Source organism: Lentinus tigrinus (assembly GCF_003813185.1).
Source record: "Lentinus tigrinus ALCF2SS1-7 unplaced genomic scaffold L226scaffold_48, whole genome shotgun sequence".
Classification (NCBI taxonomy): Eukaryota; Fungi; Basidiomycota; class Agaricomycetes; order Polyporales; family Polyporaceae; genus Lentinus; species Lentinus tigrinus.
In genome coordinates, this window is record NW_027137957.1 from 106495 (window position 1) to 130070 (window position 23576).

General features: G+C 55.8%; 8 protein-coding genes across 8 annotated transcripts; 5 read left to right on the forward strand and 3 right to left on the reverse strand.

Annotated features, from left to right (window-relative positions):
- Window positions 1-242: 242 nt before the first annotated feature.
- Window positions 243-2292, forward strand: L226DRAFT_539872 (Dus-domain-containing protein). The gene is made up of 8 exons (XM_067681754.1): window positions 243-513; window positions 571-606; window positions 659-688; window positions 747-1005; window positions 1057-1217; window positions 1269-1748; window positions 1806-1983; window positions 2037-2292. Exons 1-8 carry the CDS (start codon window positions 397-399, stop codon window positions 2210-2212), a joined length of 1437 nt encoding a protein of 478 aa, XP_067529932.1. The 5' UTR covers window positions 243-396; the 3' UTR covers window positions 2213-2292.
- Window positions 2293-2819: 527 nt separating this feature from the next.
- L226DRAFT_539873 (uncharacterized protein) lies at window positions 2820-4184 on the forward strand. The gene is made up of 2 exons (XM_067681755.1): window positions 2820-3052; window positions 3289-4184. The coding sequence occupies exons 1-2, from the start codon at window positions 2864-2866 to the stop codon at window positions 4144-4146; spliced, it is 1047 nt and encodes a 348-aa protein (XP_067529933.1). The 5' UTR covers window positions 2820-2863; the 3' UTR covers window positions 4147-4184.
- Window positions 4185-4744: 560 nt separating this feature from the next.
- On the forward strand, window positions 4745-7775 carry L226DRAFT_494380 (uncharacterized protein). The gene is made up of 8 exons (XM_067677483.1): window positions 4745-5042; window positions 5114-5130; window positions 5199-5358; window positions 5629-5978; window positions 6034-6521; window positions 6574-6753; window positions 6809-7285; window positions 7342-7775. Exons 1-8 carry the CDS (start codon window positions 5011-5013, stop codon window positions 7363-7365), a joined length of 1728 nt encoding a protein of 575 aa, XP_067529934.1. The 5' UTR covers window positions 4745-5010; the 3' UTR covers window positions 7366-7775.
- Window positions 7776-7871: 96 nt separating this feature from the next.
- Window positions 7872-10222, forward strand: L226DRAFT_539876 (uncharacterized protein). Its single transcript, XM_067681756.1, has 6 exons — window positions 7872-7900; window positions 7958-8052; window positions 8109-8872; window positions 8927-9431; window positions 9503-10051; window positions 10106-10222. Exons 2-5 carry the CDS (start codon window positions 7965-7967, stop codon window positions 9727-9729), a joined length of 1584 nt encoding a protein of 527 aa, XP_067529935.1. The 5' UTR covers window positions 7872-7900; window positions 7958-7964; the 3' UTR covers window positions 9730-10051; window positions 10106-10222.
- A 353-nt stretch (window positions 10223-10575) lies between these two features.
- L226DRAFT_563418 (cofactor-independent phosphoglycerate mutase) lies at window positions 10576-12888 on the reverse strand. Its single transcript, XM_067683561.1, has 9 exons — window positions 12757-12888; window positions 12530-12703; window positions 12310-12463; window positions 11866-12256; window positions 11696-11805; window positions 11518-11644; window positions 10944-11464; window positions 10864-10882; window positions 10576-10808 (listed from the first exon to the last, which is right to left on the reverse strand). The coding sequence occupies exons 1-9, from the start codon at window positions 12786-12788 to the stop codon at window positions 10771-10773; spliced, it is 1566 nt and encodes a 521-aa protein (XP_067529936.1). The 5' UTR covers window positions 12789-12888; the 3' UTR covers window positions 10576-10770.
- Window positions 12889-13078: 190 nt separating this feature from the next.
- On the reverse strand, window positions 13079-14823 carry L226DRAFT_616897 (uncharacterized protein). The gene is made up of 2 exons (XM_067686958.1): window positions 14632-14823; window positions 13079-14564 (listed from the first exon to the last, which is right to left on the reverse strand). Exon 2 carries the CDS (start codon window positions 14516-14518, stop codon window positions 13283-13285), a length of 1236 nt encoding a protein of 411 aa, XP_067529937.1. The 5' UTR covers window positions 14519-14564; window positions 14632-14823; the 3' UTR covers window positions 13079-13282.
- Window positions 14824-14937: 114 nt separating this feature from the next.
- L226DRAFT_539879 (uncharacterized protein) lies at window positions 14938-18138 on the reverse strand. The gene is made up of 10 exons (XM_067681757.1): window positions 17608-18138; window positions 17520-17543; window positions 17446-17463; window positions 16644-17390; window positions 16400-16583; window positions 16258-16346; window positions 16164-16202; window positions 15695-16110; window positions 15372-15640; window positions 14938-15310 (listed from the first exon to the last, which is right to left on the reverse strand). Exons 1-10 carry the CDS (start codon window positions 18109-18111, stop codon window positions 15180-15182), a joined length of 2421 nt encoding a protein of 806 aa, XP_067529938.1. The 5' UTR covers window positions 18112-18138; the 3' UTR covers window positions 14938-15179.
- Window positions 18139-18824: 686 nt separating this feature from the next.
- On the forward strand, window positions 18825-23275 carry L226DRAFT_616899 (uncharacterized protein; the record flags this gene model as incomplete). The annotated part of the gene is made up of 21 exons (XM_067686959.1): window positions 18825-19052; window positions 19110-19191; window positions 19251-19264; window positions 19320-19418; window positions 19479-19488; window positions 19545-19562; window positions 19913-19938; window positions 19986-20011; window positions 20069-20103; window positions 20156-20180; window positions 20234-20245; window positions 20305-20320; window positions 20371-20413; window positions 20467-20570; window positions 20634-20693; window positions 20760-20787; window positions 20844-20901; window positions 20956-20980; window positions 21054-21174; window positions 21268-21324; window positions 22019-23275. Exons 1-21 carry the CDS (start codon window positions 18994-18996, stop codon window positions 23273-23275), a joined length of 2175 nt encoding a protein of 724 aa, XP_067529939.1. The 5' UTR covers window positions 18825-18993.
- Window positions 23276-23576: the final 301 nt, after the last annotated feature.

A 23576-nucleotide genomic window follows, 5' to 3' on the forward strand; every position in this document is an offset into this window, starting at 1 on the left:
AGGCAGATGGCCTTCAGAGGTGCGGTAAGCCTTAGCCTGAAATGGTCAAGGTAGCCTGAGGATGCTCGGTTATCCAATGATGGTCCTCGAAAGTTCCGACTAATGGGTTATACCACTGAAGCAGAGAACTTGTGAATTGGGGTTACTTATTATTTCCAAGGCATTTCCGGAGTAAATGGTCCCGATGATATCTTCGCAGTGCAAGAAAAGTTCAGAAGCGCTCATATTCCGCCGCCACCGCTATTTCCTGTTCACCATCACCTCCTGCTGGTCACACTTGATGAAAGATACCTAGATTCTTGCCTTGGGTCTCTCAAGATCGCTGCCTTACTTGCCTTTGTTCAGCGAGGCCTCTCGCGCCCCATCTGCAGGCTGCCTACACTTGTAAATATCGCCATGCCAGGAATCACGCTCGAGGAGAAGCCGAGGAAGTTGGGAGGGTACGAGTTCTTTGAGAAGGTGCTGGGGAGCCCAAAGTTCGTAGTTGCGCCGATGGTGGACCAGAGCGAGTTGGTGAGTTCTTGGTATAGCATTTGGTAATGAGGTCCGGGAGGTGACGAGGGTGCATAGGCGTGGAGGAAGTTGTCGAGGAAGTACGGTGCGCAGGTGCGTGTCTGCGTCTTCACCTGGTCTCGCTGGAGATTGAATGGTTCCAAAGTTGGTGTATACGCCCATGATCAATGCGAAGGTGAGCATGCGCCGTTTTGCTTTCCATCCCAGTCATTCTGACTCTGCTGCGATGCTAGATGTATGCCGAAGGCGTGCGCAAACCCTACAGGGAGCAAAATTTCGACACCGTACATGGTGAAGAGGGTGGGCCGGAAGACAGACCCTTGATCGTGCAGTTTTGCGCGAACAACCCGGACCACCTCCTCACGTCCGCGAAGCTGCTCGAGCCCTACTGTGACGCGGTGGACATCAACCTCGGCTGCCCGCAAGACATTGCGCGGAGAGGCCACTACGGGTCTTTCTTGCAGGATGAATGGGATCTCATCTACCAGTTGAGTGCGTCGCCTTTGTGGACTATACCACGAGCTCTCTCTGACGTCCCTGCAGTTAACACCCTGCACCAGAACCTATCCATCCCAGTCACCGCCAAGTTCCGTGTCTTCCCTACTGTTGAGAAGACCGTTGAGTACGCCAAGATGCTCGAACGGGCAGGCGCGCAGATCCTCACATGCCATGGTCGCACCCGCGAGCAGCGCGGACACCGTTCTGTAAGCACTCTACAGTCCCCTCGCCGGACTCACGTTCACACTCTCCGTTAGGGAGTCGCAGACTGGGAGAAGATTCGCGCTGTGAAGGAAGCAGTATCAGTCCCCGTCATCGCGAACGGGAACATCCTGTTCTACAGCGATATCGAGAAGTGCCTTGCAGCAACTGGCGCGGACGCCGTCATGTCCGCTGAAGGCAATCTCTACAACCCGGCGATATTTCAGCCCGGTCCATCGTCTGAGGCTTCCTCCAGCACGCCGCCAGCGGCGCAATACCTCACCGGCAGCCATCCGCGTAGTACCCATCTAGCCCTGGAATACCTCGCGATCGTGAAGTCGCAGAAGACGCTCACGACGCCGAGCGCAGTCAAGGGACACCTGTTCAAGCTTCTTCGTCCTGCGCTTGGTCACTACCGTGATCTCCGCGAACGGCTGGGAAAAGTACGGGTTGAGCGTTCGGAGCGGGACAAGGACGGTGGGTCGGCGTGGGATAGGTATGAAGAGATCATCCGGGAGCTGGACGCGCGGTTGGAGGTACGTGGCTATTTTTATGCCGCATTTGCGCAAGATGGCTCACAGACGACGCTTCAGGGTGATATCGAGGCTGCGAAGGACAAGACCCTGGAGGAGCTGTCACCTGTGGATGAGGCGACCGGCTTCCCGGTTCTGCCACATTGGCTCTCGCAACCGTACGTCCGCCCTCTCCCCGCCGAGCCAGAGGCAGCAAAGCCACCAGCGCAGAGCGACAAAGCCGGCGTCGAGGTAGTCGGTAAGTCTCTGTCGTTGTCCCGATATCAGAGCCCTTTGCTGACGTTCCTCCAGCGACAGAGTGTGACGGAGATGACAACCCTTGTCGCGGCTCAAAGCGACCTATATCCCCGGCACAACCGGGTGACTCCATACAGCCAGACGCAGCAGGCGAATCGAAGCGAGCCAAGTTGACGTCTGAGGAGGATTCCACACCTGTCCAGGGCAACTCGGAGATGGCTGTAGGGTAGGTGAGGTTCACGAGTGTGCTTCCTGTAGCCATAGAGCAATCATAGACGTCCTAGCAACTCTTCTGAAGTTTCTGAGCCCATCACAGCGTCGCTTGCGATGCGTATGTAACTGTGAGACGTGGCCAAGCTACGCGGGAGAGATCGAGAACCATCTACGGTTATCTCGCAAGATCTCGCTCGCACCGGTTCATGAGCGTCTCCTGTATACCTCTATCGTCATAGCAGACGCTCGGACATTACACACAGCTTGCCTCTGCCAACCATGTCCGACTCAACAACACCAGCAGACACGTCCTCCTCGTCCTCGTCTGAGATTGTCATCAACGTAAAAGGTTGTCCTCGCTGCGTGCACACCGCGACGACGAGCGTTGACGCAGCCGCTCTCCTCCCCACGTCCAGGTCCGAGCGAGCTCAAGCTGCAGATCACAATAACAACGGATAAGACCGTCGGCGACCTCAAGCAGGCCATCGCGGAGAAGTCGGATGTTCCCGCTGACCGCCAACGACTCATCTACTCCGGTATGTCTCTCGGGTGGCAACGTTCCGCGGGCGAGTTGCTGAGGGATGCATGCTTTGTGGCGGGCAGGACGGGTGCTGAAGGACGAGGATGCGCTCTCGACATACAAGATCCAAACGTCCCATACGATCCACATGGTGAAGGGCGCCGCGCGCTCGGGGCCGTCGACACAGGCAGCGGCGCCGCAGCAGCTCCCGACGATGCAGGCGGGCCAGAACCCGCACGATCCGCTCACGCAGCTCAATGGGCCGATGGGCTTTGGGCTCATGGCTGGCTTCAATCCGTTCCAGGAGATGGGACTCAACCCGAACGATCCGAACATGGTGAGTGGTGCTTGCTATCCGTCGTACGAGGGCAGGGAATCGCACCAGCTATGCGTGGTGGGAAGGAGTGGATACGCGGAATGACCGCTCGGATTGGATTGCTTCCGTTCCCGTTGTCCCATACTACGTACGCAACGTTACCCCTCCGTCGTTCCGGAGGAACTGTCGCTGGGGGGTGTCTTCGCCTCCACCCACACCATTCCGCGCCTGGCATCATCCGCTAACGCGCTTCATAGATGCAATCTATGCTCAACTCGCCCCAGTTCCTGCAACAAATGTCCAGCGTCATGTCCAACCCAGCTGTCCTCGACCAGGTCATCAACTCAAACCCCCAACTCGCCGCGATGGGCCCACAAGTCCGCGAGGTCTTCCGCTCAGAGCGCTTCCGGCAGATGATGTCCAACCCGGAGACGCTGCGTATGATGCTCCAGATGTCGAGCCTCATGCGCGAATCTGGTCTAGGACCCGGCGGGCCAGGAGGGATGGGTGGGTTCGGCGGGCTCGGAGGGGCGGGTGCGGGCGGGTTCCCTGCTCCCGGTCTGCCGTCCACGGCGCGCCAGCAGCAACCTGGATCTCCAGCAGCAGGTTCGCAAGGAACTTCACCATCCTCTCCACAAGCAAACCCGTTCGCTCTGCCCTTTAACCCGTTCTTCCCCACGCCTGCCGCGCCCGCAGCGGGAGCGACCGGCTCCGGGTCTGGTGCTGCGACCGGTACGCCCGGAGCTGAAGGTGCTGGTGGTGCGGCGGCGGCGCCCCCTCCGTTCGATCCTGCGATGATGCAGCAGATGCTTGCGGCGCTGGGCGGTGCAGGTGCCGGTGCCGGAGGCGCAGGTGCGGGCGCTGCAAATCCGTTCGCGAACCCCTTTGCGATGGGCGGACTGGGTGGGTTCGGGTCCCCTCCCGCGCCTGCAGATTCCCGGCCTCCGGAAGAGCGGTTCCAGGTGCAGCTTCAGGTGAGTTTGGTGTTTGCTTTCGCGCAGGGCTGGATGCTGACGCTGCGGGGACCCAGCAATTGCAAGATATGGGCTTCACGAACGCGTCGCAGAACGTGCGCGCGCTGCTCGCCACGGGTGGCAACGTCAACTCTGCGATAGAGTACATCCTCAGCGGCGGAGGCCTCTAAGGTCGGGGGAAGCGCGAAGTTCGGAGGGCGGGTGGTGTACGATGGCTGTTGTAGACTTGAACCCAATCCCTGTTCGGATGACGTTGGTGTATGATATACCACGGGAATTGTGAAGGTTGTGTTGTTGGATGTGTCCTGAGGTCACGACTCACTGCTTGCTGATATTCGGCGCAAGGGGATAGAAGGTGAACCGGAGATCATTATACCGCACCATAGCGAACCATCTGGGGAGCTATGTATCTCATCGCCACCCTGGGAATGGGCCTTCTCTCCGTGCACCATCGGCTTCTGAATCCGGCCCCACCTCATCTTCTATATGTGACGCAAACTTGAAGTCCTTGCAAGCCTTGGACTCCTAGCCTCCCCAGGTCGGCTGTCTACTTGCACGAGGCAAATATTCACGTCATTTCGGTTCTTCCGACGACGACAAACGGCCATGGCTGCGCAGCAACCAGAACAAGGGCGATGAAGTCGAGCACCGGTCTCGGAGCGATCTTCTAGTTGTAGAAATTACTTAGAAGGCACAAGGCAGTGCGATGGTGGCGTCTATCAACTGCGCGCATTAAGACTTCGACACCGACTCCGGTCATGCCGCGGTCCCTCGCGACTTCTCCCCGTCTCTCCAACTTCCGCTCAACTTTGAGCCAGGCTGGCTACTTTCTCTGTATATCCTTCGGAGTCTTTCTGTTGTCGTTGCTGTTGCTTTCCTGGTTACCCGCTGTCTGCTGCTCTGAATATCCTCGATTCTCGAGCGCTTGTCTCGAGTTCTTGCCTTCAATACGAATATCTGTCTTGGAAGAACAACCCTCACTCTCGCTGCTTGAGAGTGCTCTAAATGCCCCGGCCGTCAAGGATGGACTTCACCGAGTACGTTCTTAGTGCGACGCTACTCTGATCATGGTATATATTGCTGACACTACCTGACTCACGGCACATAGTCCGTGGCAACTCACCGGTACGTACGCTCCGTTGTGTGTGCCACGGCTGCGCACTAATCCTTCTGCTCCGTTCATGCGACCTCAGTCATACGGACGCGCGGGTTGTTGTTCGTGCGCCCGGAGAAGTCGTGGCGGCCGATCGTCAGCATCTCCGTCGTGGACGGGCGCCAAGACCATGGCCTGCCGCATGAAGTCGTGCTGGGATGCGACGGGCAGAACCCGAATTTGAAGTCTGTAATCCCTGTGTGAGTACTTCCGTTTTTCCGAATCTATTTTTTCTGGGCGCAGGTTGCGAGGCGGGGCTGTCCCGACGCGAGCATGCGCAGTGTTGCACCCATGATCGGAAGGAGTGCGTTCGCAAGTGTTAATGCGCACGCAAACGCAGATCATTGCTGCGGATACCCCCTAGTCCGGAACGCTGAGTCGAAAAAGGCAACCCCCCCGCGGGAAACTGCAGTCCAGTCTCTATTATGCACGACCCTTGAAAATGAACGAATACTAAGTTCCGTTCGTAGTCATGATGTCAATATGTCTACCCGCTTGGTGATCCAGGTCTTCCACAAGTCACAGACCAAGAAGAAACACCGAAAACGCAACCTGGTCGGCTCTGCGGCGGTGTCTCTCAATGAGTTCCTCAACAAGCACCCCTTACCCCATTCCCGCCCCGTTGATTATGACATTCGGTTATCCTGTCCACCGCCTCAGCGCAAAAGTCCCACTATTGGTGGACGACAACAACATAATGCAACGCTCACAATGAGGTTCATGGTGCCGCAGCCAGAAACTGCACCCTGCGAATCACCCCCAGTCACTCCGATCTCCGAGCGCCACGAAACCGACGGTATTTTCTCGGACGTCGCGTCCAGTACGTTCTCCTCTGTCAATGTCTCGGATACGACGGAGCTCACCATTGTCGATAGCGTCTGGTGCAATGTCAGATACGATGGTCCAGTGCACTCCCGAGGAGCCAGAGCCAGCAGACGAGGCCCCGTGGGGCAAGCAGCCCGAGCATGACAGGCTCGACGGCACTGCCGGCCTCCGGAGGCGGAGAAAGCGTCGCGTCAAGGGCTTCCACCTTGATAGCGACTCGGACGCGTACCCGAGCGAGTCGTCGTGTTTCGGGGATGAGTCGGACTCACCTCCAACCCCACAAGACGACTACTTCCCTCCATTGTACGATGCGGGGTGCGGAGGGGAGGAGGTTGTCTTCTCTCCAAGCGTCCTACCGCAATATGCGGATCAGATAAGCGTGGTGAGCGTGGAGGCGTCGCGGTCGTTCGCGGAGGCATGCGTAGATCGGTTTGCGCCGTACTTCGAGCTACGCGAGGCGGAGGAAGAGGGTGACTGCGAGAAGGCAGATAAAGTGTTGGGCCGACTGCTGACGGAGTGGTACGTCGTAGGAGCGTCGGTGAGTAGGCATACCGCGTCATCATATTCGCCGTGGCTGAAGAGTACCGCAGTTGCTGGGTCTCGCTGGGATTGACGCTGCGGTATTTGGGTTCGCTCCCGACGGCCTATTCGCCGTGGAAGGATTCTCACGCGAGGCAGTGTCGATCGGTGCGATCGCAGCTGGTATCGGACTAGTCTGCGATGCATGGTTCCTCATAATGTACAGCGGCGCGAACGTCCAGAAGTTCCAAGTAAGCCTCACGCACCGTATTCAAGTACTCATCTGACCACTCCTCTCGGTGACAGCGACTAGCCAAGGACGTGTACAACACGTACTTCTTCTTCTGTCTTATCTGTCGCCTGCCCACGGTGTGCATGTTCGTGTCCGCGCTCGCGCTCATGGGCTTCCTCTTCGCGGTCGCGTGGACCGCGTGGCCGACGGCGGTGCTCGTCATGTCGTTCGTCGCGGGCTTCCTCCTGACGTCGCAGTTCCTCGTATTCGGGATACACCGCTTCGTGAACCTGCTGGTGTGGGTCGTACGCGTGTGCTGGAGGACGCTCTTTGGGAGGCGGAGTCCGCCTCCGCCTCAGGCTCCACTGCAATCTGGACCTCAGGCTCAGGCTCAGCCGCGTCCTCACTCGCACGCGCCGCAATGCCACCCGGGTCCGTGTCAGCCAGGGCGGCCTAGCGTGGAGGCAAGGATCGAGATGCCCGTGCCAGAACCCAGTCCAGCTCCGGACGGGGCGGCAATGCCGAAGATGGAGATGGTGTGGGCCGAGCAAGTAAGTGTCTATGCGCTTTTGCTAGGAGCTTGAATGGTTTCTGACTTCTAGAGTAGCTTGATAGGAGCTGTGCGGACTGATGGCTTCCTCGGGGTTACACGGACTCTGTCTCCCTGCCTCCATTGCGCACATGCGCCCCGCGATTTGTGGATGCTGTCATCGTGGATTTTGATCGATCGTCAATGGAGCCACCGCCGCACTGCCTGGAACCACCACGCGGACCAAGACCCTGAATCCTAGCCACACACATGGGAGTAGCGGTGCATCTGCGGAGTGACCACCTTTCAACACGGTCGATGGAAGGGCATGCTCTGCCACAATCGAAGACTATTCATGTTCATCCTCTGCCGATCTATATACACAGTCAATGTATATCATGGCGATGCCACATGATAACGGAATAGGATATTCTCATGTCGACTCATACTTCCGCACAGGTTCAGTGCGGAGCAAACCTAATCATGACTGCTGAGCACGAACAGCCCCGCCTCGTATTCGTGTTTGTGTCGATGATTCAGCGCTCAGCGTCGTATACTTACGTTGCATCGCTGGCAAATCGTATTCTCGGAGTGTCCTCTGTCCTCCCAATTCCAGTCCTCATCCAGCATCCTCCAGGTAAGTTATACAGAAGATAACATTTCTCCCGCTGAACCTGACCTCTATATTCTTCAGAAGTGTTATGCTCTCATCGGTCAAGTCTACCACCGGGGTGTCCTATGCCTCACCAGACGGCTCAGCTGTGGCAGCGATGATTCCCGAAACCATCAGTCAGTCCTATCTATTGCTTTTGTTGGAATGCTGGTCTTATGTATGCCGTTGAAAGTGCCGTCGCTTCAACCCGCTGGGAAATGCCGGGAAGCGACAGGCTACCAATGGAAGAAAGGGACCCGTCAGAAGAAGAAATCGGAGGTCGTCGCTAATGTCCTTCTCCTCCCCGTCGAACTTTGGCACAGCGTCATCGACGCAGTGTACTACCATGACATCCAGGGCGGTTCTACCGACTACAGGCGTTCACTCCAAGCTGTCAGGAGTTGCGGGCTTATTTGTCGAGCATGGTGGCCACGTGCTCGGCCATGGATATTCAATACTATCTTGCTGGAGGACGTCGACACCCTCTATAAATTCTCGGCTCTCTTGTCGCACACTCCTGCCGTCGCAGTGTACGTGCAGAAGTTGTATATGTCTGGTGACAGACTCCATTCGCCCAGGAGCGTCGTCACTTTCCTCCCCCATGCCCTGGACACTCGTCTTCCGAACCTCATATCCATTGTTATCGTCTGTCCTCCAGCGATTCGAGTTCCGCTTCGGAAATCGCTGGCCCCTTGTATGCTTCCCATCCATCCACGATTTCCCCTCTCCTTCAGCCGACTCTCAGGACAACTGAGTTACCTGCACCTGGAAAGGGTCATTTTTCCTTCTTTCGCCGATTTTTCTCGCACTTTGCAGTCGCTATTCCACATCACCACTTTCATCTGCATAGAGGTGCGATGGCGCTCACAACGGCCTCTATTGCCCAGTGCGGCCTCCGAATCGGCCCTTTCGATCTCTCCGAGACACATGAAGCTCCGCAACCTGGAGCATCTGAGAGTGAGTTTCGTGATACAATACGAGGATACAGCTAATGCTGAGACGTTTCCTAAGGTTCAAGACATCGAGACGGGCCGAGACATGATGAATGCCCTTCTATCCACCATCGGGCTGTCGTTATCGTGTCTAGACATCAGTCTGCCCTTGACGAGTGTTATGCGGGTGGCAACATTCATCGGACATTGCAATATTCGCATTTTGAAGCTACGACTGGAAGCGCAGGATCTCGGATTTCGGGTCGCCCACTACAATGCTTTCGAGCCCATCATGCGGTCATGGATATCCACATCCAATACCTCGCTCAGGCTCGAGCTTTTGCATCTGCCTTCTCACAGTGGCACAAGGGAATTATTTTTCGGTCTACTCAATCAGATTGTACACCTTACGGCGGTACTCGCGACTGACAAACAAGGTTGCGGGACTATTATAGACATCGTGGTACACATCAAGGACCGCATACCGTATCAGAGCTGGTGGCGTGAGCAGTTGACCAAGTGCTCCTCAATGGCATCCTACCGCCTTTCCAGGCTCAGGCTGATGCTGGACTTCCAAAGTACAGGCAAGTCTCGCATGCTTGACAATCCTGATGCATCTACCTTGTCGCGCTACTGTACTGAAGCCAATCCACAGAGGAATCAATTTGGTTCAGCACGGTACTATCCCTTACTACCAGCTTGCCGGGTCTGCCGAGGAGCATAGATGGTGATGGCCCATCGGAAACCGTCGAAGGACGAAGAAGGTCTCCAAGGAGGTTATTGAGAAGACGTCTCAGCGCAGGCGGAGAAGGCGACGACGCGAAAATCGCCGACGGACACCTGGAGGAGAGGACGCAGGCCAGCAAGGACATGGACACGTGAGGAAGGGCAGACGAGATGCGACTCAAAGGAGGCGACGCAAAACTGGTCGCGGACGACGTGAACGTCGATGCAGTACCCGTCGTGTAAGTCGACGCGGGACTCGTCGGGGGAGACGTGCAAGTCGACGCGCTCAGCGCAAGGTCCGCCGAGAGCGTCAGCGCGAGAGAAGAAGGCAGCAGAGACTGGGAGTTACAGCATGGCGATATAGGCTGCGCCCTGCCAGTAAGTGCCACGACAACTGCAAGAGGAGGCGGCTTCTGCGGAGAACTTTGAGGGCTGAAGCGATGAATGAAGTCGGCCTCCAGTGCGTACTATGACGTAGGTGAGCACCTATACATCTCTCTCAGAAGATAGAGTACTCAGCAGATTTGTGTAGGTTCGGCTGGGACGTATTGCATTACGACATATTCTTGGATATTCTGGCATTATGACTGGCGTGTTGTACGAAACAATTGACATCAGGGACATTATATACTGTCTATTCTGTCCGAACAACAGTTGTTGTGCTCTGGTTGTCCGCATGAGGTAGCGTAGTTCAAACGGCGAAGTGTTACGCAGACGAGCTTGCTCTGGCAAGGGAGTCGACTAACCACCAGTGACGATGCGACTTGCCGTGCCCAAGTTCTGCATCATGTGCCTCATGATACAACGATGTGTTGATCCTTGATTCGGTGCTGTTCGAGTTCGGCACTGAATAAATAAGATGATCGCGTCTACAGCGTTCTTGGGGTGGCCTGCAAGAGGCGGCGTGCCGCAGCATATGCATCCCAATCAGTTCCGCAAGCGATAGGAGGATTTTTTCGAGGCGCACAGTAGTTGTCGGATGATACCAGCACTAAATCGCTTGACTCATCGGTGTAGCCAGCTAAGTAGCTAAAAAATTTGTGCCGGTCGCAGAAGACATGAACGCTGTTCAAGTTCGAAGGCGGTCGGGACTGTACAGCTGTAGCACTGGGCAGACGGTCTATTTAGCTATTGGGTTACATCTAGTTTGTCGTACAGCATTATACACTTCTCGATATCCAGCCATTGGGCCCACATCTACTCGTTCTTTGCAAGGAGCGAGCGTCCTGACATCTCTGCGGGCCACAAGGTCAGTACACGAGCATGCGCCGGGATGAGAAGACCACTGACCTTCAGGCTTGGGCAATCCCTACATGGTTCAATACGCAATCAGCGGATGTACACAAGCAAACGATACCGGGTCCACTCACCATGACATCCAAAACAGTAGGCGCAACGTCGCACAGCGCGCCCTCCTCCTCCTCACCATCCTTCTTGTCGACCGTGAAGCTAAGCTTCTTCGGATCGCCAGTCATGATGAACGGCACGGGGTTCGTCGTGTGCGCAGTGTGCGGCGCGCCAGTCTCGGGGTTGATCATCTGCTCCGCGTTCCCGTGGTCGGCCGTGACGAGTAGTATGTAACCCGCCTCCTCGCACGCCTTGTACACGATACCGACCGCCTCATCGGTGTACCCTATCGCTTCGACGGCTGCGTCGAACACGCCGGTGTGGCCGACCATGTCTGGCGGCGCAAAGTTGCACATCACGAACTCGTGGTCCTTCTTGCGCACTATCTCCGCGACTTTCTCCGCGACACCCTTGACGCTCATCTTAGGCTGCTTGTCGTACGTCGCGACCTTGGGCGAGGGGATCATGTGCCGCTCCTCGTCCTGGAACTGCTTCTCGACACCGCCGTTGAAGAAAAACGTGACGTGCGCGTATTTCTCCGTCTCTGTATGGCTGGCTGGTGAGAGACGGGCTTACGATGACAGATAGCGCGCTTACCAGCGACGTGAGCCTGCTTCACGCCCTGTTTCGCAAGCCACTCCGCAAGAACGTTTGTCATCGCCTGCGGGGGGAAGGCGACGTGGAAAGGGAACTCCGAGTTGTAGCGAGACATCGTCGTGATGTGCTAGTAATTGCGGGTCAATACTACACAGAACATCTCAGGGAGGGAACTCACAAGGTCTTTGGGGACATCGACCTCCATCGGCTTGTCAGGGAGACCAAAGACTGTTGCGATCTCGCGCATACGGTCTGAACGGTAGTTGAAGAAGAACAGGGTATCACCATCTGCGTATATCATCAGCCTCTGCCGTCTGGGAGCAGGTTTCTGCGTTGAAAAGAACCTACCCTTGATCCGTCCAGCATCGCCGTTGACGATGATGGGCTTCAAAAACTCGTCCGTCTCGTCTTTCTTATACCGCTCCTCGATCGCCTTGACGGGATCCTCGCCCTTCTCACCCTCGCCCTTAACGAGGCCGTCAACAGCGATCTTGATACGCTCCCAGCGCTTGTCGCGATCCATGGCGTAGTAGCGACCGACGACGGTCGCAACCTCGCCGACCTTCTCTTTCTCAATGAAAGCGAGAAGGTCCTTCATGTATCCTGCAGCCGAACGGGGAGCCGTGTCGCGACCATCACCGAAGAAGTGGATGTAGACCTCCTTCAGACCGACTTCCTTGGCAGTCTCGAGGAGCGCGTAGAGGTGTGTTATGTGAGAGTGGACGCCGCCATCGGAGACCTGACAAGGAACCGTTGAATCATTGCGGATGAAATGACTGGGGAGGTACCTACGAGACCGAGGAGGTGCAGACGGCCGTTGCCGTTCTTGGCCCTGTTAAAGCTCTCGAGGATGGCCTCGTTCTTGTGGAACTGCCTCTTCTTGATCGACACATCGATCCGGACGATGTCTTGCCACACGATGCGTCCCGCGCCAATGTTCAAGTGGCTGGGCGAAGCACGTCAGTCGTGCATGCGATCGCGCGTACGGGGAGGCAGAGGTACGAGCACTCACCCGACTTCCGAGTTTCCCATGAGTCCATCACTGAGTCCAACAGCAATACCGTGCGCGTGGAGAGTGCGGTAGCTGTGGTCCTTCGCGATGGTGTCCATGTTCGTGGTATTGCCTGCCTCGATCGCGTTGCCCTTCATGCCCTTCTCCGGCGCGATGCCCCAGCCATCGTGCACGCTGAGTATTGCGGGGTCAACCTCGTGGCACATCGCAATAGAAAGACCACGCACATCAAGCAGACCTTGTTCTTAACCTCTACCATGGTGGATGAAGAGAAAGTGGATGTATGATGGAGACGCGGACGGAGTATAATACTCGTTCGATGTCATCTCCAATCTGACGATCTAATCTAATCTCATACTTCTCATTCGACCGCCATGATCCAGGCCTCCCTTGCAGCAAGCTATTCACGCCGTCCGTTGTGGCTAGCTGTGACTAGTCCTTCGACCCGTTCAACATTTTATTTCAGAGCTGCGGCCTGGGATATTCGATACGGACCTCGGCAGGATAATACCAGCGAAAACTCCCCGGGTGACCTTCTTACACACTCTAGACGGCCGATATTTTCACGGGAACTATAGGATAGATATCTACGGATACAGCATGACGCAAATATAGCGGTGTACACTTCCAACCAGCGAGACAAAGGCCACTCTAGGTCGGACCCTCCTAGCCTTACCCAGACCCATTGCCCACCTCTGAGCTCCGTGCCCGTTCGTAATTATGGACACAATTTTCGTACCCGGGGAAGCAGCACTAGTCCTGAATGATCGGAGGTCGAGAAGGGAGTTGATGCAAGGGGGGTATGGCAGGAACGAACTGGAAGGTGATCCCGTTCTTCTTGCACGCCGCATCAATGACCTCAAGCAGCGTCCGTCGCTCCTCGCAGGCGAAGAATCGCACCATCCGCAAGCCCAGTCCATCCCGTCCCACACGGCCCAGCAACTCCAGTAGCGCGCCCTCGCAATCGAACGTCTCCTCGTCAAAGTAGAACTCGAGCACCTTGATTTTGCGCGACAGCTTGTGGAAGAGCTCCTCGGTGTACGACCCATCGATGCAACACAGGTGCTCGACCGCAGACTGCTGCGCGATCGCATCTAGGAAGGGATAGAGGTGCTCCTTCCGACGCAATGGGCCAAATATCTTCTGCTCCAACGCCGCCGCGACCCATGCATCATTCCACGGCTGACGAAAAGGCTCTAGTAGAGGGAGTGCGCCACTCGGGTTGAACCCACTGAAGACGACGCGGGTCAGCTTCTTGCCCCTGCGGACGTGCCCGACGAATTCCTGGGCCCATTCTGCTTTCGGGTCCCTCTTGAAATTGAGCTCTTGGCCTAAGGACGCATGGACGTGCAGAGAGTGCAGTTGAGCGGCGAACGCGGCGACGATGACGCTGACGACGGAGTCGGAGACATAGCGCGCGTGTAGGTAGAGGTGTTTGAGGTTCGGCACTTTGAACGCGTCGAGCTTCAGCACTCTTTCAAGGAAGGAAGGATTCCTCTGTAAGTTCCTCTCGTTGAGCTCGAGCTCGAGGGTCTCCACCATCGGGAGCTCGAAGCACGTCTTCAATGAATCAGGCCACATGGGTCCGTTAAGGGTGAGGTGAGGAATTCTGCGGATGGCGTCCTTTTGTAAGAGCACAGGGGCAAACACGGTGCGTGGCCGACAGATGTACGTGAATTTGCGGATGGTGTCATTCGTGAACAAATCCACCCAGTCCAGCTGAGGTAGATCAGCATCGGTCGAATGGATGGTGATCAGTCGTACGAGGGCTCGGAGATCAGGATGACTGCGTAAGGTCTTCACGAGCCGTTGCCCCGAGGAATGCGGTGCCTTGTCCGATGTGTGGTAAGTGATGGATCGGTATAGCGATTTCTGGGCTGGAAGGGTCCACAAGTGGGCTACTCGGGCTGCTGCAGCCTGCTCCTTCGCTTCTAGGTAGAGCACAAGCTCGAACACGATATCTTCGTTGATGTGTCGACGGGCCATCATGATAGCGTCAGGCAGCGGTAAAACGGTGGAGGTAGTATCCTGCGGACTTTAGGGTGGTTGAATGCCCCTGAATAAGCGTACGTTCCGCCAAAAGTGATGTTGACCACACTTACTGTGGTATATTGGAAGTGTTCTGAGTTGTGAGGCTGAGCTCTTCTGGGGTGGACCGACTTTATACCTGCGGATCGGAGGGATGAATTGTTCTACCTTCGCTGCCCGACCCTGGCTCGTGTTGCCTAGCAGCCCTCGTTGCAGACCTCGTTTCGTGCGCGGAGGTCGAACGCAGTGCAATGCGGGAGGAGGGCATGTGGAACAAAATCACGAGCGAGCCGCGTGGTGATCGACCAGTACTTACTGTACTTATGTGGCTCTCGAATCTCGCGGCCGGGACATCGGACCGTAGTCGCTCGTCTAACGTGAGGCTTGGATAAGTATCCTTGTACGAAAGCATTGGATAGCAAGAACGAAAGCTATGGATACAAAATCAGTGAAACGGGTGAGCTGTGCTGTATGGTCCGATTCATGGGCGGAATATCGTATATCGAATGTAGAGGCATAAGGATAGCGAGCAACCGCGTGCGAGAGCGAGAGGTAGGAACAGAGCAAAGCCACATGACCCGAAAAAAGAAGAGCCTCATGGAGGTAGGGACGGCAGATACGATCATGCAGGAGCGGAAGTAGACTCGCGCGGAAGCCCGCGTCTGGCGAGGTCGTTGACGGCCTTCGCAAGCTGCGCGTTTATGGTCATCTGCTTCTGCGCCCTTGCGTCTTTGCCGAAACGTTTGAACAGTTCTGCACATATGTCAACGAGATCAGCATGCTGTTGAATCGGTTGAGGAGTTACCCCACTCACCTAGGAAGCGTTCTCCGACCCACAGGCCCAGCGGCGCATTACCGACGACGATTGGTGTTGCAACCTTCCCATTCTCCCCGCTTGTACTTGCGCCCTTGGTAGGAGGAGCACCCAGCCCAGCTGCGAGTTGCTCGCACGTCTGAAGCATCGAGCGGGCATGGTCACCAGCGGTATGGAGGTAGTGCGCGGTGATGAGCGCGAGGACGAGCGCACGCAGATGGTTGTCTTGCGCCTTCGTCGCGAGTTCAAGAGCGTGCTTCAAGTGTTGCCTAGAACAGGATCAGTCGATGCGTAGGTATGGGTTCAAAGATATGAAAACTCACTTCGCCTTTAGGATCTCGGGGGTGAAGCACGCCTCGAGCACCTGCCCAATCGCTTCCAAGGTTCCGCCCATTCCGCAGCACAGTTTGATGACTTCCGATCCGCGCGCCTCAAGGCCTTCAGCATCATCGCCCTCCGTCCACTCTTCGTCAGTCTCTGAGAGTCCTTGTCGCCAAGTGTCGCCCATGGTCGCCTTGCGCTGCTGCACTCCAACGCAGAGTGCGATCTCTCCAGCACGAGCGGCGACATTGACGAAGCTGCCTGGCTCGGAGTGGTGCGCTGCGGCACGATAGCAGCGGAGAGCGCGTGCGGGACGGGCGAGTGCGTGCGCGAGGTGTGCATGGTGCAAGGCTATGCGGGCGGAGAAGAGGTGAAAGATGTCGTAGGATCGTGTATGCGCGATCAGTATATCGAGGTTCTGTTCAGAAGATATTAGTTGTCGTATCTTAGCATACTATGCCAATGGCCCACCTCTTCAGCAACATCAAATTCGCTGCGCATGATAGAGACCTGCGACATTTAAACGTGAAACCCAAGCGTGTGTGGCAAGGGGAAAAGCACGCACCGCGATGACTTCGCACAGCAGGTCGGCCTTAATCCTGGCAAGGCGTTCCTCGACCTCCTGGACGTCTCCCATGCTCGCCCAGATCGAGACTGCAGTGATCGGTCAGGTATCGTATACTAAAGATAAGTATAGAATGACGCACAAGAGATCTCACGCGCAGCCTCGCAGTCCCATGTCGTCAAGCCTTCCGTAGCGAACACCTTGCGCTTGGGTTTCCTGCCAACTGCATCTCTCTTCGAAGAACTACTGATGAGGAACGCGAGCAAGAACAAGATCCGTGGATGGGTAACCTGCACAACAAGTGATGGACCAGGGACGAATGGTACCTTGTCGAGCGCATATAGTCAGCGATATTGGCGAACGCATGCACGAAAATGCAGATTCACCTCGACATTGCCCTCAGGAAACTTGTCAAGCACCTCGGAATCGAGCAGGGCATGGAGATGCGAGAGCCTTGGCGAGACCTCGGTTGCTTCACCCGCATGAGTGTAGTACACCACCGATAGCATGAGGAGATGCACGGCCATCGCAGCCTCGAACGCATCCTCGAACATGATGAATGTCTGTTCCTCTGGCGGAGCCTGTGTACCCTTTCCATTTGCACCGGGGTCGGTCGCAACGTTCGCTTGTGAAGGGTGCAATGGCTTCCGCGTCTTCGGAGTCGAGGCGGCTTCGTATGAAAGCCCCAACGCAGCCTCTGCACGCTGGATCGCCTCGCCAACGTCCTCCCATATACTGGCAGCGATCAGGATGCGGGTGCGCAGGACACGCGCGAGGAGCGCTACTTGATTATGCTTCTGCGCAGTCGAGCGATCCTCGAGCTCCTGGACTGACGCAAGAGCAGCGTGCACGTCCTGTGCGCTGGGTAGGGGAGACGACATGGTACGCTGATGAGAAGTAGTCGAACGGGACTTGAGAGGTGTAGACGGGGATTTGGAAATGGTAGTCGGCGTCGTCAAGAGGGAGATAAGGGCGAGGTATGCAGAATAGACTATATGCGGGGGATCTGAGGGTAAGAAGGATGCAATGAGGTTGCGGATCTGGTTGCGGGCGAACTTGGTCTTTTGCTGCCATTGAGAGAGTTGCGCTTGAAGCAGTGCAAGCTGGTGCCTATATGCGCGCAGGGAAGGGTGCTTCATGCGGCGTCAGGATTTATTCCTGCTATACGGATCTCTAGTGGATTCGTACCTTCTGAGATATGATAGACTATGACTCTGTACGTGAGCGTCGTCGAGACAAACAGGCCTGCCAAATACACTCACCCCTCGACTCAAAGCCTTTTCCACCTGAGCTCACCGAAAACCCCAATTAGACGTCTTTATTCGGCCGTTTCGCAGGGTATATGCGCACCTCTGACTCTATCCCCTTCGCCCAGACATGCTCCTCGCTCTGGCTCATCCCACCACTAATCACCCGCATCCCAATCTCCGCCAACCCCGTCCATGCCCGACACTCAATCTCCGGAGACAGTGCAGGCAGGGCCAAGCATTTCCGCAGAGCAGTGAGAGACAAAACAAGCGAGTGGACGTAGTACCTGTGGTTGGGCGGGTGCGCGAGCAACGAGGGCAGGCTGACGAGTAGGATGGCAGGTGGTATCGGCCTCAAGCCACAATCTTGTTGCTGCTTCAGATCTGGAGACGTACTAGATAGTTCTGGACGAGAAACTGGTTCGCTACTTGTCTGAGACGGGAGAGGTGTGAGAGGCTCTAGGTCGGAGTAATCGTCGACGACGGCCTCGGTCGTCGACTGTATGCGTTGTCTCTTCAGCGGTCGAGGGTTCTCGTCAACGGGGTCGCCTTCGTCTTCCACGCGCTGAGTGTTTCGGTGACGCGTCGCGGAAGCATTCGGGGCCATCGTGGTGGTGGTCGGATGCTGAGGATCGCGGGCCACCTGCTCGCGTCAGCGTGACACTTCCGACATCCCGAACACGGCAATGCCGCGTTATGTCACGATGTGACTCGACGCGCCTGAGGGCGCTGGGTGGCGCAAGCGTCGACCGCAGTGACTCTGAGCTTCGGTGAACGGCGTACATCTGGATATCTGGACATCTGCCACTCAGAAGCAATCAGATTCTTCTGCATGCATTACCTACCACGCTAATTACGATATTGTCAGCCAATAGCTAGGGTACTGACGCGCTCCTCAAGCCAGCCTGTATCTGTTGCTCGTTACCTTCGATTGCCCGGCTTGGGGCTCTTAGTCACTAACACTGCGCTCGCAATGCGTATCATGAGTCCCATTGGGATCGGAGGAGGGGATATCTGGTATGTATCATAATATATCGGTCTCAGCCTCTCAGGTAAGTCTCACGTTAGAGATCCTGAGTAGCAGTAATTACCGGTAATGCTGGGTAATTAAAGCATTGGAGTCCGAGGAGCAAATATCTGTATCCGCAGCGAAGTCTAGCTTGCCAAGCTTGGATTCATTGAAGAGTCCGGTAAATTGCAGATCGGAGCGGCGGGCCGGATGAGATCGAGCGGAGAACATGCGCGTCAATCGCTCCCAAAAGGCTATATGATGTCCACATTTGGGCAAACCGCTGGAGGTATGGCACGCTTAAGGATTCTCACAGACGTCAGACAGCTCAATCTATCTTATACGCCTGTCTAATGCCCATGCGCTCGACATCTCCTGACCGGGCTATGCCCCTCTCTCTCCTTTCTCTTATTCCACCATCTCCTCCCCCCGTTGGCCCCTCTTTCCTTCCTCCTCGCTCTTCGGAGCGGCCGCGATGCTATGGCCAACGCGAGCGACACCATCGGTGCCATCCTCGTCGGTGCCCTCGTCTCCGCCGTGTTAGTCAACCTCAGCCATCAGCATACACGCATATATCAACGATGATGTTTGTGCAGACTTTCAGGTTCGGTGACCACGCAAGCCTTCGTGTACCTCAGGATCTACGGAGGTGATGACTATAAGCGCAACATCTGGATTGTGAGTCTTCTTCCCCCATCGTTTCGCTCTCAAGCTTTGCTCAACGTGTACTTGCGAAGGTGTCTATTCTATGGTGTGTCACATGCCGGACTATTTGGCTAGATGGACGGCGAACTCACGTCGAGCAGGCTCCTGGATACGGTACATCTCTCCATGGCGTTCGCATCTGCCTGGATCTACCTCATCCAAAACTGGGGAAACGACGCTATCTACGATTACATTCCATGGTGAGTGCATATATTCACCCCGATACCTCTCTCCTTCAATATTCCTCTTCAACTCCGCAGGACTATCGCTGTACGTACTCCGAGTGCCTAGTCCATCGCATCCGCTAACCATTCTTGTCGGAACAGCTTACCGTAGCTCTCACTGTGAGTACTTTCACCATACGAGCCACATGTTCTGGAAAGCTCGCCAGGCAAAGGGGGGTGCAACAGTACTGTTCAGTTCAAAGCCGCCATGAGCGCTTTATACCCTGTGCGGACTTCTCATGTCCGGTCCGTAACATGACACCCGCACTCGTCCCGACCTTCTGCGGGACTGCCGGCTCTGCACATGCACGGATACGTATGTGTAGGCGACACCTGTCGTTCAGAGGCCGCATATATGCGTGGCGTTTGCCCTCAATTGAGATTACTCCAGACGGACTCAGGGGAGTTCGGCACAAATTCTTAGACATTTGCACATTCTCTCGTTCAGATCGACTCACTTATCCTCACAGGCTATCGTTACGCTGATTTCGCATTGGTACGTACGCCGTCTGCTATAGTGTATCTCTGTCTGATGGCTTGCAGTTTCTTTGCCCACCGTATCTACCTCCGTACGTGACATGACACGACATCCCGTCGTTTCTCCGGTTCCTGATCACCTGATACAGTGAGCGGGTCTTCGTGGTGGTTGACTCTGCCAATAGTAAGTACCAGATCATTACGACGACTGGACGGCCATTGACACGCAACCCAAGCTTCTCTTAGCATTCGGTCGGCTCGGTGAGTTATCCAAACTTCCCGTCCAAGATTCCGCTCACCGGGATATCCAACAGTCGCAGCGCTCGGTGAGAATCTCAGATATCTGGTTTGATATAGAACCACTGACCTCACTGCGGCCGCTCAGTGTCAACGTCTGAGATGTAAGGAACCCCTTGCTGCCGACCGAGACCATCGCTGATAGCCGCTGTAGGATCTCTCTGCGCAGTTACGAAGCGTTCGTTGACCGTGTTGGAGTGCGTGAGCATTTGCACTTCTGCTGATGCTTGTCCGCTGACCATCCTCGCAGTGGGTTTTCACGACTGGACTCTCACTGTCTACGACCGTGGACGTCCTCATCACGATAACATTGATCTCCCTGCTCCAACGCAGCCGCACGGGGTTCTCTACAATGTACGTATCCACTCTATCATCATGCTCGCAGTGTGTTCTGACGAAGTCGTCGTGCGCGTGTAGAACGGACCACTTAATTGACGTCGTCACCTTATACACCGTCGAAACAGGCCTAGTTACGAGGTACGTAAGAGTCTCTCCCCGGTTGTCCGACTCTGCTCCGTGAGTAACCGGCTGAGTGAACTCCAGTATCACTACAGCTGTCTCGCTCATATGTGTGAGTGCCAAGGCGCCACGCTTAATTGGCATGAACTAATCCTGATACGTGCACAGTGGCTCACAATGCCCCGGAACCTCATCTTCCTCGCGCTACACTTCTCGATATCTAAATGTACGTCTACTCCTCTCTCCGCAAATCAACAAATGCTGATAACATGCTACACAGTATACGCAACATCTACATTAGCCACGTACGTGCGCTTTGATCGCCGCCGCTTGGCGGGCAGAGGGAACCTTCGACTGATGGGATGTCTACTTTGACAGATTGAACGCACGAAAATCACTCAGGCGGCGCACGCGCCAGCCGGATCAGCACATCCTCCCTATTATATCATCTCTGCACGACGCGCAGAGCCAGACGCGGAGAGACCAAGGAGAAGTTCTGGTGCGTACACATCATGTGCTCGGCGTCACCGCGTGTGGCCGCACGTCCGTATATGTCGAGAATGTCTCACCTGGTGTTCACGCCGCACGACAGGACTCTAGCAGCTTGAAGCGGGACAGCGCGATCAGTGCGGGTGCGCCGAGGATACGGGTACGTCCACCTGCTGTCTCTCCACCTCCAGTCCTGTCGCGCTCATGTCGCCTTATGTCACCGTGTGGGGCCGCACTGGCAGACATTGACTCGATTTTTGGATATCAAACACCGCGAGAGCAATGCGCAACTCAAGGCAGCGCTGGCGGCAGCGCAGCAGCCGGAGCCATCGCCGCCACCATCCGCATATTCTCCATCAGTTTAATGGACTCGGGTTGGGACTTGGAAAGGACATGCTAGTCGCAGGTGTACATAGTATTGTATTTGTATCGAACGTGCCGTCGTTCTGAGATCCGGGGTGTTGTTTCTAGGTTTCATGTTCCATGGCCTTTTTTGGGGGGCCTGGAACACTGCCGCCAACGTCAGGCATGGGCGCCTCCCATTCTATAGTCGCTGTGTTCCTACCATCGGCTGGCCGTAATATCGCCCATACCGGAGGTGGCAGCAGACCCGATCTCGTACGGAGCCGCACGATAAGATCAATATCAGCTGTTTGTGACTCTGAGCCCATCAACTGCGGAAGTGGACGCCGGGCTCGTCCCTTGTTGAGACTACGTGGCACATCAGAGCACGGACCCACTCTGTTGTTGGTCTGTTGGCTCTTGGTCCGTACGACGATAATCGGTGAGTATTAACCACACTTGGTCAAACTTTTGCCCCATGAAGCTCATGTTCTCATCAAGTCGCGATGCAGAAGGCCACCCTGAACGACGACATACTGCGAGAAGTCTTCGACTATCTAGCTCCCCACAGCGACCTCGACGACTACACGGATGCCATTCGGACCGGTTGGACAGACCTAGCTCATGCCGCACTCGTTTGCCACGGCTGGGCACGTCCCGCACAACTTGCGTTATACGCCAGCACCGTCATGATCCATCTGAACGACGTGCCAGACAATGCCACCTGTCCCCACGAGTGCGCGCCGATAGCGACCCTCTTCGTGCGGACGATACGGACGTGTCCGCACCTCCGACCCCTTGTTCGATCCATCGTCCTGCAGGTGACTATCGATATGAAAAGGTTCAGGAAGAAGAACGTCGACTGGCTCTATCTCCTTCCCGAGGATGGTCTCCGCGCGTTCCAATGCTTCTGGTTTACGCGTCATGTACGGTTCCCACTATCCTTGCTATCGGCCCCCGCCGTTCGTACCGCCCGTCACGTCCATCTCCATTCAGAATACGAGGTCATCCCATTCTCGTCCGTGACGTCTCTCAAGGGCGCAAAGGATCTCCATGTCCATGTGAATACTCCGCAGGTTCGCACAGACGGCAAGTTCAAGGAGATGATCTTCGACTCCCTTCCGCCCGTCCAGAAGTTGACGCTGAACATGCATGACTACCCGGGACACGGCCAGTACCTCGCCGCCCTTGCTCCAGGACTTCAATCTTTCACGACTACCGGCGAATGGTTTAAAAACGCGTCCCTCGCTGAGCCTGCCGGCAAGGAGATCGCGCGCTATTGCCGCGACGTGAAGGAGCTCGTCCTATGTATTGACTGGGCCTCGCTGTGGATTAACCCATTCATCCGACGACTATTCCGATGCCCGTACCCGTTCCTCGACGACCTCGTGTCGCAGAAAACCAGGATGGAGCGTCTCGTGACCCCACCCGGGAGCTACACGGAGAAGTTCTTCCAGCATCTTCCCCCTACCCTGAAGGTCCTCGAGTTCGTGCTCCAAAGCGGTGCCTCGTTTGCGTTCGAGCGCCCGCTCCAGGAGGCCATTATCCGACTCCGAGACAAGAACTTGAAGCGGCCGATGGCGATGGCGAAGATCGTCTTTTGGAGTATGGTCGAGTGCAACGGCCCGAATGAAGGTCGTGCCGAGCTTCGGGAGGTCTGCAGCGCGTCTGGAGTGGTGTTTTGTCACAAGGTGTGGGACAAAAGGGGTGTTCAGGACCGTATGTCCCGTTCCGTCCATGCATTCCTGGCAAACTCCCACCTGATTTAACTTTCGCAGTGAATAATGCAGCAGCTGACCCGAAGTACTATTGCTGCAAGTCTTGTTGTCCGGAGGTTGGCTTCCACTTTCCACTTATCTCGTCGTGTCAGATTCGGTACTCATCCAACCGTGTAGGGCGGACATACGTCGGTCTGAAGTTTGGGGGTCACAAGCCACTGCAGTGATGATTTGATCATTGCTCGGCTCAAGTAGCTGTGAATACCACTTGCGATGGTCTATCCACTCTTCTGCAGTATCTATGAACCTACAAGCAACTTATTGCAAGAGAACCCTGCGGCTGACTAAGGTA